This window comes from Epargyreus clarus, unplaced genomic scaffold (genome assembly GCF_041222505.1).
Source record: "Epargyreus clarus isolate Ecla_fem2 unplaced genomic scaffold, WU_Ecla_fem_2.2 ptg000031l, whole genome shotgun sequence".
In the NCBI taxonomy this organism is placed as follows: Eukaryota; Metazoa; Arthropoda; class Insecta; order Lepidoptera; family Hesperiidae; genus Epargyreus; species Epargyreus clarus.
Window position 1 is genome coordinate 9,563,232 of NW_027332236.1, and position 13,615 is coordinate 9,576,846.

A 13,615-nucleotide genomic window follows, 5' to 3' on the forward strand; every position below is an offset into this window, starting at 1 on the left:
CCAATCGAAATGCAAAGATTATATCGAGGACTAGAGGTTCGATTCCGATAGCGACAAAAATGATCACTCGCTTTTCTGCCCCCAGCTCTGTAAGCTCCAAATTTTCTATATTGCAATTACACTACAAAAATTGAATATTGATTTTCAGATATCTAAAATAAAATCACTTATTATAGCTAATTTATCGAGTCATTGCTTAATTTCGATTCATTAAAGAAACTCCGTAAATTACATAAAAAAAAATTCAACACCAAGTTAGCCAAGGTTAGCTAATGATGTCCCTGTAGTCTCGGGAATAGAATAGGGCTACGGTATCCCCTGCTTGTAGTAGGAGGCGACTAAAAGGGGGCTTCCGGGGTTACGGGTAGCAAGAGTGGGAGCTCGAACCGTCCAGCAAGCAACCCCGGGAAGGACGACGGTATGTGTGGTCGCATACCGTCGTAAACACCAGATGGTGTGAGAGGAGCCAAAGGAGGGGCATCGCGCTTGGAGGACTCCGGTTGTGTTCCCTCGGAGATCCCGGAGTTCTCCAACAAGCGTTGGGAACGGCCGGGGGGTTTTAGTACGGTAAAAATCCCACATAACCCGGCGTCGCTCCCACGTCGTCATCTGAAGAGTCGTTTGAAAGTTTCCCCCTCGTAAACAAAAAAAAGGATAGCTAATGAAGCATATCTTTTTAAAATAGATATTTTTGGTCTAAAAATTATTCAATTAATCGACCTAAGCCGACATCCCTAGGTACATCTAGACCAATAAGGCTAATTGGTACACAAGACAGTTCACCGGTGAAATATTTCCACCGTTTTAACATTGTACCACCTGTCTCCATTAACATAATATACTTGCGTCATCGAGATCCTAATGTACGAAGGTACGTAAATAACTACAAATAATGAGACAGAGACCAACATATTTGAGATTTTTCATTCAATCCAGCCAAATAAGATTTTTTATTAAATTTAAATCAATGTTAAATATATTATAAAATACTAGCTGACCCGGCGGTTGTGTTGCCATATAAATAAATAAAATGTTAAGGTTGAACAACCCTTATCACTTAGGGGTATGAAAAATAGATAGTAGCCGATTTTCAGAGCTACTGAATATGCATATAAAATTTGGTGAAAATTGGTAAAGCCGTTTCGTATGAGTACGGTAACTAACATTGTGACACGAGAATTTTATATATAAGATAAACATAAAAAAGTTTTAAGATAATGTAAAATTTAAAGATAAAACAATGAGTCCAAATCACTGCCTCTTGCTAAATACTAAATATATAGTAGTATTGAAGATATATTGATAATGGTAATGAAAAATATAAATAAAGAAAAATCTCCCAAAATATTCCGGACCTTCCACCAGTTAAAATTAGATTTTGCTACGAAGTTTAAGAAAAAATATTGACAATTTGTGTATCAGTGTCCCTGTAGGTTTACTTATACTAGAAGTAATATTATTAACTAAGAAGATTTATATAAACTTTCATCCCCTATTTTATCCCCTCGGGGGTAGAATTTATCAAAATCCTTTCTTAGCGGATGCCTACGTCATAACATCTACCTGCATGCCAAATTTCAGCCCGATCCGTCCAGTGGTTTGGGCTGTGCGTTGATAGATCACTATGTCAGTCAGTCACCTTTGAGTTATATATATTTAGATATTATCTTACTTATACAAAAATTTCATCCGTCAACCCTAAAAGTGATAAGTTCGACGCTAGCCATAATCAAAATTACTTTTAAACATGTAATTTTAACCCCAGTTTAGGCGTGTGGATATGTGTTATAAAAATTACAATTACGGCCAAGGATAGAGCCCTATGACAGACGGACAGACAGCGGAGGCTTAGGTTCCGTTTTTACCCTTTGGGTACGGAACCCTAAAAAATGGCCACCTTTGCGTGTAATGAGTTATCTTTTGCAATACACCTATATTTCAAAGCTCGTCCGTGATTTAGTATTATTATAAATAGTGGAATCTCCCAAACTAATTCTTGGCGTTAGTTGAGCTTTGGGAGCTTATCAAAAATAACTTAAAATAACTAATGTTGCCTAATATTTATAACATGTTTTTTTATGTAAAAAAGAATTATTTGGTAAAGAGCCAAAGGCGGCAATAATTTTTGAATTGTTGAATGTAAACCCAATAATATTTATATTAAAATATTTTGAAAGGTTTTTAATTTTAAGTAGTTTATTAATTTCAGTAGTATACATTTATTTTTCGAGGATTTTTTTCTTTATTGCCCTGTTTTTATATTTAAATTATGAAGGAATTGCTTTCGAAGCGTTAAAATCACATACAAAAATGTATGGACCGTAAGACGGAAGAACAGTACAAAGAACCCCACAATACTTAAAAAGTACATGTAATATATACAAACTAAATAAAAGTAAATAAGTTCTCAAATAAAGTATTGCACCTGCAATAAGTGACAAAATAATAAAAAAATGAATTAATGTGCAAGGTATCAGCATTAAACATGTCGACAGTATCCATTTCAAACCATTTTACAGACAGCGCCATCTATCGTCAAGTAGACCAAATAAATCGTGAACAAGTCGTATGAACGACCATGATTCCATTTGATTTAGACACACGCCACAAGATGGCGCTGTTACACATAATGTATGACGGACAAAAAAACAGTTATTTACAAGTGTAGATGAATTGATTTAGTTACAAATGAATTAGTTTAAATATGTATATTTGTAATCTTAATTAAACAAAGGAATTAAGATATTAAGTATCAAAGAAATGTCCTGTAATCTTTGATACTATTCACAGGGTCTGGGGGTAAACTCAACATACCCATGACGAATCTTGTTAGATTGCTCTGACGAATCCGTGGCTCATAAAAATCTGTAAAATCCACTAGTATCACTATTTTTATATCATGCGGATAAAAGTGGTATCACATGAGTTTTCTCTTAAAACAACGAATTTACTTCACATTCCTTTTTTCAACCAATATGTAAAATAATAAAATGTAATCTCATAACTTATTTTTTAAATATGTCTGTTATTTTATTCAGCCAATAACTAAGTTGTAATCTTATAACTTCTTTTTTTTATAATTTAAGTAATATCAAAAGATATTTCGATATGTAAACTACAAAATATTTTTTTAGTTAATCAGATTTAAATATTTCGAACTTATAGTATCTTGTCTGTCAGTCAACTTCTTTTTTTAAATATGTGTGTTGTTTTATTCAGCCAATAAGCGATATTTGTTGTAATCTTATTACTTCTTTTTTGAATAACTTAAGAAATATCGAAAGATATTTCGTATGTAAACTGCAAAATTAATCGTTTTTTTATTAAATCAGATTTAAATATTTCGAATATATAGTATCTTATCTGTTAGTCTGTTATCAGCTTACCTTCTAGGAACTGTCGTGTGGGTAGCCTGAGGGAGACTTTGAGGGATGAAGCGTAGGCCGAGTCGATGTACCAGCAGGGGTCCCGCTGATCACCCAGCCTCCTGCCACTGCCTCTGTAACATGGAAATGTTATGATTAATTTTTATCCTTCTCGCTTCTTTCTTTAGTACACAGGTTCTAGCGGACTAAGGGGGACTTAGTGCGCCACTTTTTGTAATTGTATTGACTCTTACCTGTTTTCTCTATTACACTCTATTCCCAATTACGCTTTGTCAATCTATTTCGTGTACGTAATGTACAATGTGTTGGTAATCAATAAAATAAGTTACGTGGTAAAAGGTAAAAAAGGGTAAATCACTGATGTATTTATATCTGCTTCATAAAAAAATGTTCGCTGTACCTACTTAATTACTTCCATTAATTAATTATTAAGTCCATAGGTTGTTGTAACTACTTAACATCAAGTGAAAAGGTGAAAAATTATTTATTATTTTGTAAATTGAAATCCGTTTTTTGTTTTTTACATATAAGCTGTTTTCCGGTAAGATATTTTTAATGGACATTTTACAATATTGGTAGTATTATAAATATAATTAAAGAAGGAAAGTTGGTATCGTAACCAGTAAGGAATGTTCCACAATTACAGATAATTGACGTAGCTAATACAGATATTATAGTATATAATTATATAAAACAATAAATCGAAAATTATACTATTAAAGATAATACTGATGCCTTGCCAAAAGGTTAATAGTAATTCTAAGAACAATTAAATGTGCAAAATTAGAACAGAACTGCCATAATCTACTGTGTGATAAAAAAAACCCTAATTTAAGATACGTTCTGATATACAAAAAGCTAAAAAAAACACATGAAAGGTCACAAGAAAGAAAGGATGAAAAAATGTATTCATAAATGTTTCATCAGTAAGGAATCTGTGTTTATTCTTATTTGAACGTTAAAAATATCCCTAGTATATTGTAACATTTCAAATTAATTAGTGTCTATTGAATATTACCGATTATAATATTTATAGGATTTTAAAAAAATATAAAATATTACGAATATTTTCACTTCAATAATAATAGCAGGGATTTTTAATTTGATGATAATCCCAATGAAGGAGAAAAATGTTCTGTTTCCTTTTAAGATTTAATTACATTAATATAATTCATACAAAACTGTTTAATAAAAAAAGATTTCTAATCCCTAAATTGTTATTTTAAATTTAATTATATTCTCCATAAGCGTAATATTAAATATTGGAAGCCGATATATTTGTATCATAAATTTTGTAACGACGTAATTTTCACACCAAGAATGGTATCTTCATAATAGACAAAGATATTAAATATATCTATCATCAATTAATTCATTGCCAAGTTTTTTAATAAGTTAGTATGAAAACAATAACTTTTTTACGCACTAAAACATTATCCAAAGACCATAATATCAGGAATAAGTGTAAATAAGTGTGAATAATTAAAAAAGAAAGGCCACAAAGGTCTTTTCATACAGAAATGTCAATTAAAGCCAAAACAGAAATCTAAGAGGTTATGCCATACCAAAACATACGCAGATCATTCGTATTTTACAAAACAATGAATAGCAAGCTTACAAAACTTTAACAACTTATATTTACCCGGGATCCATATTGAATTTCATCTACAGTTGCACGTTTAATAAGATCATGAAATAATAATCGCCAAACGACGACATTCAAAATAAAAACTACATGTTTCCTCCATACATATGTCAAACTGGACTATTTTGGTCCGCCAAGTTCACGTTGTTGCTGCAACGTAAATAACTGAGGCGGTTCTGCGCTCGCGCATTCAGGTTTCAGTTTCAGCGAGGTTTGAGTCGAAGTACAAGGTATGTTGGTATGATCACAGATGGCGCTGTCTACATTATTGATCTTTGTTTTTTTAGTACTGCTACTCACAACTAGATGGCGCTGGGTAATAAAGTATTACCCACTAACTGTTACTAGATGGCGCTAGGCACTATTTAGATCTTAAAATTTTAGAAACATAGATACATATAAAGTAAATATGATTTTATAAATTCTTAAACACAAAGTCACATTGTAATTAAGTTAAACGTGTGAAAATTACTTTTTTATAAATTTCTTAAATAACAGAACTTTTCATGATCTACTGTAAAATATTTTTTAAGACGGAGTAAACTAAATTTAAATACCGTGTAGGCATGTAGGATTGAATACTCGTTTACTAATCTTTAATGATCATTTTTGGCAAATCCATCATAAATGGACCGTAGTTAGAAATTACTGAAAATTGAACGAAACTACGGCTTTTAGGTACTTGTGGTGGTACTTCGGTTGCGTACTTTGGAGATCCCGGAGTCCTCTACGCAGCGCTGAGGGTTTTAGTACGGTAAGAGTCCCACATAACCCTGTGTCGCTCCCACAGCATCGGGTACCTTTTGAAGGTTTCCCCCTCGTGAACAAAAAATAACGGTACTTGTGGTGGTGGCGCTAGAGTGAAACCGCAGAGGGTTCTACTATCTTCAAACCTATTTAACACAAGGAACCAACTATAAAGGTCTATAGCGATTCCTACCGGCCACCGGCGACTGTGGCCAGTCCTTCCTCAGTCGCTGAGGGCAAGCGGCGACAGTTGCCTTATATACAGTTGTCGCTTACTATCGTTCGTATGTTACCTCTCATAGCTAAACGAGGAGCTTCAATTTATTTCTTGGCGAGAACAACGACTATGTAACTCTAGCGGAATAACTGGGAAGTCAGAAGGGACGGTCCGTCTCTGACGCGCGGTCCTGTGACACCCAAACACAGTTAGTAATCCTTACTAAATAACCGTACCGACTTTCTAGTCGGTAAGGTTTCTCCCTTACTAAAAAATATGTGTACGTAATGTGTTATGATCTAAAAAAAAAGGTCGCCAACTTTTCTCCCTGGGCCTCCGACGACCTTAACACTGCCATGTAATCTTATATATAAAATTCTCGTGTCACAATGTTAGTAACCGTACTCCTCTGAAACGGATTTAAAGATTTTTACCATTTTTTTATGCATATTGTTGTAGGTCTGAGAATCGACTACTATCTATTTTCATACCCCAAAGTGATAAGGGTTGTTCACCCATAACATTTCTTTTTATGGCAACACAACGTTTGCCGGGTCAGCTAGTATAATATAAAACGCATATATGCTCCTTTGATTTTAAATAAACGTCAGTAAACTCTTGATTTATACCCGATCGTATATATCTAAAACCTAAAGAAAACCACAACAAAACAAATTCTTAACACGTCTTCGGAAATCGGCCGTAAAATTACGCTTTGCGTCAATGCACGCGGTTTAAACATAGACGATAGAACAAAATAGACTGCTAATAGATACTGGCGTAAATATACGATACGAACACGTTTACTGATAGTTGGTCCTGTCCCTTAGTATGAATGTTCGCGTTTTTACACAAATGACTGTTTTTGTATTTGTTTACATATTTCCCATATATTTCCAATCAGTTCTGATACAGTCCGCTAGAGGCGGTGATTAGAAATGTACGGACATAAACAAATACAAAAACAGTCATTTTGTAAAAACGTAAAAAGTAATACTAAGGATACTGGCGACCTTTTTTTCATGCATATACCTATTAATCACGGACCTGTATCTACAAATACAGGTCTGTGCTATAAACACTTAAAGCGAATTTATTTTTCGATGATTTAGACACATTTCAAAATTTTAATTGTCACTTTTGAACTTGCAGCTGCAAGGCCGGGGCCCCCGTAAGACCAGGGGCCCGTGGCATTTAGCCAGTCCTGCCATCCTATACTTACGCCACTGCTAGTAGTACTAGAAGCTTATTGCCTGAGAATACGAAATAACAATAACAAGTCAGCATTTTTGCCTAAATTTCAAACCGATTGGCTTAGACAAATGGTTTTAATTAATTATTGTTCTAAAGCTGCTAGAAGCATTTTCTTTAATAGCTTTTGAAGTTAAAAAAAAAACGGTATTCAAGAGTTTTGATTTATTTGTACGATAGAAACAATACAAATACTCAAATATGTTAAGAATTAAAACCATTCTTGCATACTTGAACAAATCAAAGTAGAACAGATTAGTCACTTTTTTCTTTTGTAACATTTGACATTTTGGACATAACCCAAATACATTTTAATCCATCCACTATTAATCGATGTTACACCAACAAATGTGTTGGATCAGGTTTTTTTATAATATAGAGTAGCAGACGAGTATGCAATCCGCCTGATTGTAAGTGCCTACTGCCGCCCATGATGGACATCTGTAATGAACCCCAGATAGGATTGGATATTTCTACCGGAGGTCGGTCACGGATGTGCCGCTACCCCTGAGGACTAAGCTGGAACGCTTCGGAAAAGTATATCTCCCTTATCACACCCTTCAACGCAGAACAGAGCAGCGCTAAACGCTGCTGTTATGAGACAAACATACTATAATTTTATTATAATCAATCCATGTAATTTATTGACTGCCAAAAAGACACTTTACACAACGTTTATTACACTTACAACTTCATACTATGATTCACTGTGTCGTGAGTGCCATGGACACATCCATACACAAACGCACAAACATCCAGACCCAGAACACAAATTCGCCGCTACGCCTGAGAACTAAGCTGGAACGCCTCGGAAAATTATGTCTCCCTTACCACACATTTCAAACAGCGCTTAACACTGCTGTTATGATGCAGAAATAGATGTCTATTTCTTTACTTGTCTACGACTCTACACTAAAAGTACTCGTAAGTAAGCAGTAAAGAAGTTATATATTTTTAGTTTCAGTTGAATACCCTATCTTCCTGTCTGGTACTGTAGACAGATTTATTAGTTAAGCCATTGGATATCTCAAACGGGAGTTGTAAATTATACTAACCTGCGCTTTTAAGATGCTCTCAACCATTACCCGTTGCTATGAGTAAGTATTAAAGGTGGTATCGTGGATTGATTGAAGATACCACCGCCACTTCTGTTTCTTATTACAGTGCTAGGGAGGTTTCACACGAGCAACCGAGAGTTAATAAAAGCGCAAAATTATATCGTCGTCGGTTGTCGCCGTCTATGGTTGGCGACCGTGTGAAAAGGTGCTTACAAGACGTTATAACTCTGGCCTATGTAGGACCAACTTACCTATAGAAAATTTGAAAAAGGGCTACATTTTTATTTGGGTCTGATTAAGAAAAGGAAGATAATATAAGAATAAGAATAAGAATAAGATAATATAAGAAATAAGAAGATAATATAAGAAGAAAATACTTTATTTAGGAAAATTGTAACACAGTACAATTGCAGACTCAGACACTGGCGTACTAGGGGGGCAGTGGCGGTGCGTCCCTGGCCTGTACCTAGTGGGGGGACAGTTGTAGACACTTGTAAAAGCTTGTAAAATAAGATCGGGAACGTTTCTTTTTTCGGGATAGAAGATACCCTATCTCTCTTTCTGAACCCCTAACAACGTGACAAAATTTCATGGCAATTGATTAAGACATTAAAGTTTGTTAAGACATGAATGTGTAGCAAGCAAGCTTTTGAAGGTGGTAGAACCCATTGTGGTTCAACTCCGGCGGCACCACCGCCACACCTATTTTATACCTAATAACAACAATGTTAGGCGCTGCTGTGTTCCGTTTTAAAGGGTGTGGTAAGAGAAACAGACTTTTCCGAAGTGTTCCAGCTTAGTCCTCAGGGGTAGCGGCGCATCTGTAACCGGCCTCAGGAAGAAATCTAATCCTATCTGGGGTTGATTACAGATGTCTATAGGCAGTAGCCACTTACCATCAGGTGGACTGCATGCTCGTCTGCTACTCCTATATTATAAAAAAAATAGCAAACAAACAAACTCCCATTCGCATTAACAATATTAGTTAGGATACCTAGAGGCTGCAGTGGACACTAGACAGGAGCCGAACTAATATTTTTATACAACCTAAATCATTATGCACCAACAGTAGACAGCTATTAAATTTAATAGATTCAAACCGATCTCTACATTGTAGCTGACACGAATCCAGAGATAACTCTATCTAATACCATAATGTTTGATGCCAAAATGGCTGCCAATACTAATAATGCTTTTGACAGCTTAATACCACTAAAGTGTTCACTCGTCGGGGTATTATGTTGGACAATTAGTTAATACTTTCATCATTAAGTATTTTATTATTTTTTTTATAATATAGCTATAGCAGCCGAGCATGCAGTCCACCTGATGGTAAGAGGATACTGCCGCTCAGGGACATCTGTAATCAACCCCAGATAGTATAAGATATTCCTACCTAATGTCGTCCACAGATGCGCCGCTACCCCTGAGGACTAAGCTGGAAAGCCTCGGAGAAGTATGTCTCCCTTACCACACCCTTCAAACCAGAACACAACAGCGATAAACACTGCTGTTATGAGACAGATATAGGTGTGGCGGAGGTGCCGCCGGAGTCGAACCTCAGAGGGTTCTACCACCTTCAAAATTGTGTTTGCGATTCGAACCTCGGACCCTCGATAAAGATGCCGTTTCTAACCACTAAGCTATCACTACTACTATTATAGAGTAAATCTATACATATAAATCAAATTGGAATGTCTGTTTTTAATATTGAAATAACCGTTTTTTACTACATGCATATGAATATCCATACGGTACGTACCCCAAAATAACATTTTACAATTTTAGTATGTCTGTCTGTTTGTTCTGGCTAATCTCTGAAATGGCTGGACCGATTTTGACGGGACTTTTATTGTCAGCTGATGTAATAAGGAGTAACTTGGCTACTTATAGTTTAGAACTAGCTGTGCCCCGCGATTTCACCTGCGTTCGAATTACTTTTTAACGCGGGTAAAACAGCGGGGCTCAGCTAGTTTGTTATATTTTTGGCGACTAACATCCTGGAAGGTTAGAAAATAGCACACACAGCGTTCAGACGGAAATGCGGTTCGCAGATCGTAAATCTTTACTATTCTACACAGTAATTAATATTATATTCGTACGTCATAACATAACAAAAGCTTAAGTAATAACACTGGAATATTATTTGGTTTAACTTTCGTATTATGTAATATCTAACTTTAATTTTAAATCAAACAGATTAAGAAATAACGCAGGTTTCTAATAATCGAAATATAGTCCGCGTAAAACTGCTAGTCCTCTGAATATAGAGATGAATCGCGTCGCCATATCAAATTGTATGACTACACCTGCTCGTAACAAAGCGGACTAACAGTTTGGCGCGGACTATACCGTATGTTTCAGCAAACATCGATATTTGATTATTGCTGCCTGTTAGACATTGTGAATTCGATCTTCGGTAGGAAAATACTAGATAGTTTGCTTATTAATAACAGACGTTAGTCTATCTCCGAGTCACATTAGCATCGTGATATTTATTTCGGTTTTTATTTTTTTATGTACTATTTTCATAAATAAAATAGAATATATGGGCGCAAATCAGTATCTTACGTTTATATTATAATATTTAATGTTTATTATTCGTAATTACAATACTGTTATTGATCTAACCTCAATGTCTCTTAGACATTGCACTGACTCTTTCGACTGATTTTAAAACATTGATTTTGTAATTTATTTTTAATAATTCATATTGTTGCAAACCTTCAAAGTAAAAATCAATTAGATTATTATGACTCCAATTTTATTGTTTTATAAACAAAACTTAGTTTAATTTGCATCCTACTAGTAGCGCCCTCTTTTGGCGATTTATGAAAACTTGTAAGGAATGTTTGCGTGTTGTAACGCGCTTGTTTATTAAAACAAATATAATTTGTGTTAGATAAATTATTTGGAGTAACATAAAATTCATTATAATATTAATTTTTATTATGTCAATTTTGATTGTCAATGTGGAATTAATATTTAGATTAAAATATGGACGATTTCCGGTAGTACTTCAAAACACTTTGTTAGTCATACCAAATAAATTATGTAAATTATAATAATATTAAAATACTTATTCTCGTATTTTTAAAACAATATTTTCAATATAATGTTATTTTATTAACAGTTAAATTTATTGTGAATCACGTCACTTGTTATAACAAAACAAGTGATGTGAGGTAGTTCTTATGCTGTTTGTCACTCGAGTAGTATTTAAGTCCACGCGCTGGTAGAGCGTGGTACATTCGCATTTAATCAGTCGTGTAAGCCGTTACTCTGCTCGAATTGTAAATAAAAGTGAATAAAAGTGATTCTCATAATAGGGTTCGTACACAAAACTGCGATGCGACGTCGCATCGCAAAAATCTGCGAGCTCCCTCGACGCATCGCAAGAACTTGCGAATTGATTCGCATCGCACAGTGGTTGTTGTTGTTGGTCACCCTGAGAGACGCTACGCCGCACGATATCGCATCGCAGCAATTCGCATCGCAATTTTCTGCGTTGCGAATTCGCATCGCGTCGCATCGCAGTTTTGTGTTCGAGCCCTTAAAGTCGTTTCGTTCAGTTTATTAATAAAGTGCGGTATTGGGATATCGTCGACAAATACGACTTGTAGTTTTGTTATTAAGTGGTCACTGCCGCCCAAGGTTATATAACCAACATTGAACAATTTTGTATCTGAAGTCGATCACAGATATGATACCACTCTTGAAGTCTAAGATGAATATAGGTACGTACAGAGTAGCACCCAATACTCCATATCGAATAGGGATTGTGCCTGAAGCCGATCGTAGACGCGATCCTTCAAAAGGTACCCGATAGCGACACAGGGTTATGTGAGACTCTTACTGCACTAAAACCCCCCCGGTGGCCGTCCTCGGCGCTGCGTAGAGGACTCCGAGATCTCCAAAGGAACGCAACTGGGGTCCTCTTAGCGCGTTGCCCCGTCGGGCTCCGCCCAGGTGAGCTTGATGGTCGCCACATCGTCTGGTGCGTACGACGGTATGCGACCGTATACGTATACCGCCGTCATTCCCGGGGCTGTTGGCCGGGCGGTTCGAGCTCCCACTCTTGGCGTTACCACCCCTAAAGAACTAAGATGATCGCCTTCAATAAGTCAGCCGGCGTCCACACCCTTCCTTAAAACTACTTCACACTAAAAATAACAATGGCAAGACCTCCCGACCGAACTATACTGTTTCTACCTTTCAAACTAGTTTTCACACCTTTAGAATCACCATCATCATCAACCCATTATTGTCCCACAGCTGAGCACGGGTCTCCTTTCAGAATGAGAAGGATTGTACCTGGAGTTTCGGGACAAGAATAGGGCTACGGTATCCGCTGCCTGTCGTGAGAGGCGACTAAAAGGGGGCTTCCGGGGTTGTACCGTCGTTCGCACCAGATGGTGTGGCGAGCGTCAAGCTCACCTGGGCAGAGCCCGACGGGGCAACGCGGTAAGAGCGCAGCGCTGAGGACGGCCACCGGAGCGGTTTTATTGCGGTAAAAATCCCACATAACCTTGCGTCGCTCCCACGGCGCCGGGTACCTTTTGAAGGAAACCTTCCTCGTGAACAAAAAAAAAAAGAAGGCCATAGTCCACGGCGCTGGCCAAGTGCGAATTGGTAGACTTCACATACCTTTGAAAACAGTTTTTTTTTAATAGCCGAGTGCTATGCAGATTCTCTCTCAATGTTTTCCTTCACCGTTTAAGCAAGTGATAATTAATTTCTAATCCGTACATTTGAAAAATCAGGGGTGCGTGTCTGGGATTTGAACCTCGGACCCCTCGATTAGGAGGCCGCATTTCTTAACCACTAGGCTATCACTGCATTTTTAGAATATTCCTAGGAAATCATAGAGCTAATTACAAACCAAGGGATGATACAATCAGATGACTAGTATCATAAATATGAAGCTAGTCGCAATAACTGTGGTTTATGTCACATTCAAACTATTAATGTCGGCGCGGAATGCTCACTAGAACTGTTTATGTACGTGGATGAATTCATGTACTTGGATTAATAATAGTAGCTCTTTATACAGCTATTTCATATACAGGGTGAATTTTTAAAACGGGTATTTTCTTCAAAATTTTCCTTTTCCTTTAATTTCTCACATAACATTACTTCCCAAAATTTGATCCTTATAAGCGACACTATCAGATAGTGAAATAATATAGAGGTGTATTTTTTTTCAAAATGAACTCGTTCGATTCCCGGCTAAGGAAAAAAATATTTTACAAAACTAATGATGCAGTTTTAGTTTTTATCAAAATCGGCCTCGTAACTCCTTTCAGCATTT

General features: G+C 36.2%; 1 protein-coding gene across 4 annotated transcripts in view; it reads right to left on the reverse strand.

Moving 5' to 3' along the window:
• cher (filamin A protein cher) overlaps window positions 1–13,615 on the reverse strand; it is a 96,488-nt gene that overhangs the window by 57,114 nt on the left and 25,759 nt on the right. The window contains exons 1-3 of one of the 4 annotated variants that reach the window (XM_073089805.1): window positions 5,029–5,175; window positions 3,387–3,499; window positions 2,815–2,865 (exon numbers count right to left, since the gene is read on the reverse strand). In XM_073089805.1, coding sequence (XP_072945906.1) covers window positions 2,815–2,865; window positions 3,387–3,499; window positions 5,029–5,051 — 187 coding nt within the window. In that variant the 5' untranslated portion in view covers window positions 5,052–5,175. Of the gene's footprint in view, window positions 1–2,814; window positions 2,866–3,386; window positions 3,500–5,028; window positions 5,176–13,615 lie in introns of those variants that run through there. The other 3 variants (XM_073089807.1, XM_073089806.1, XM_073089808.1) reach the window with 3 other exon arrangements.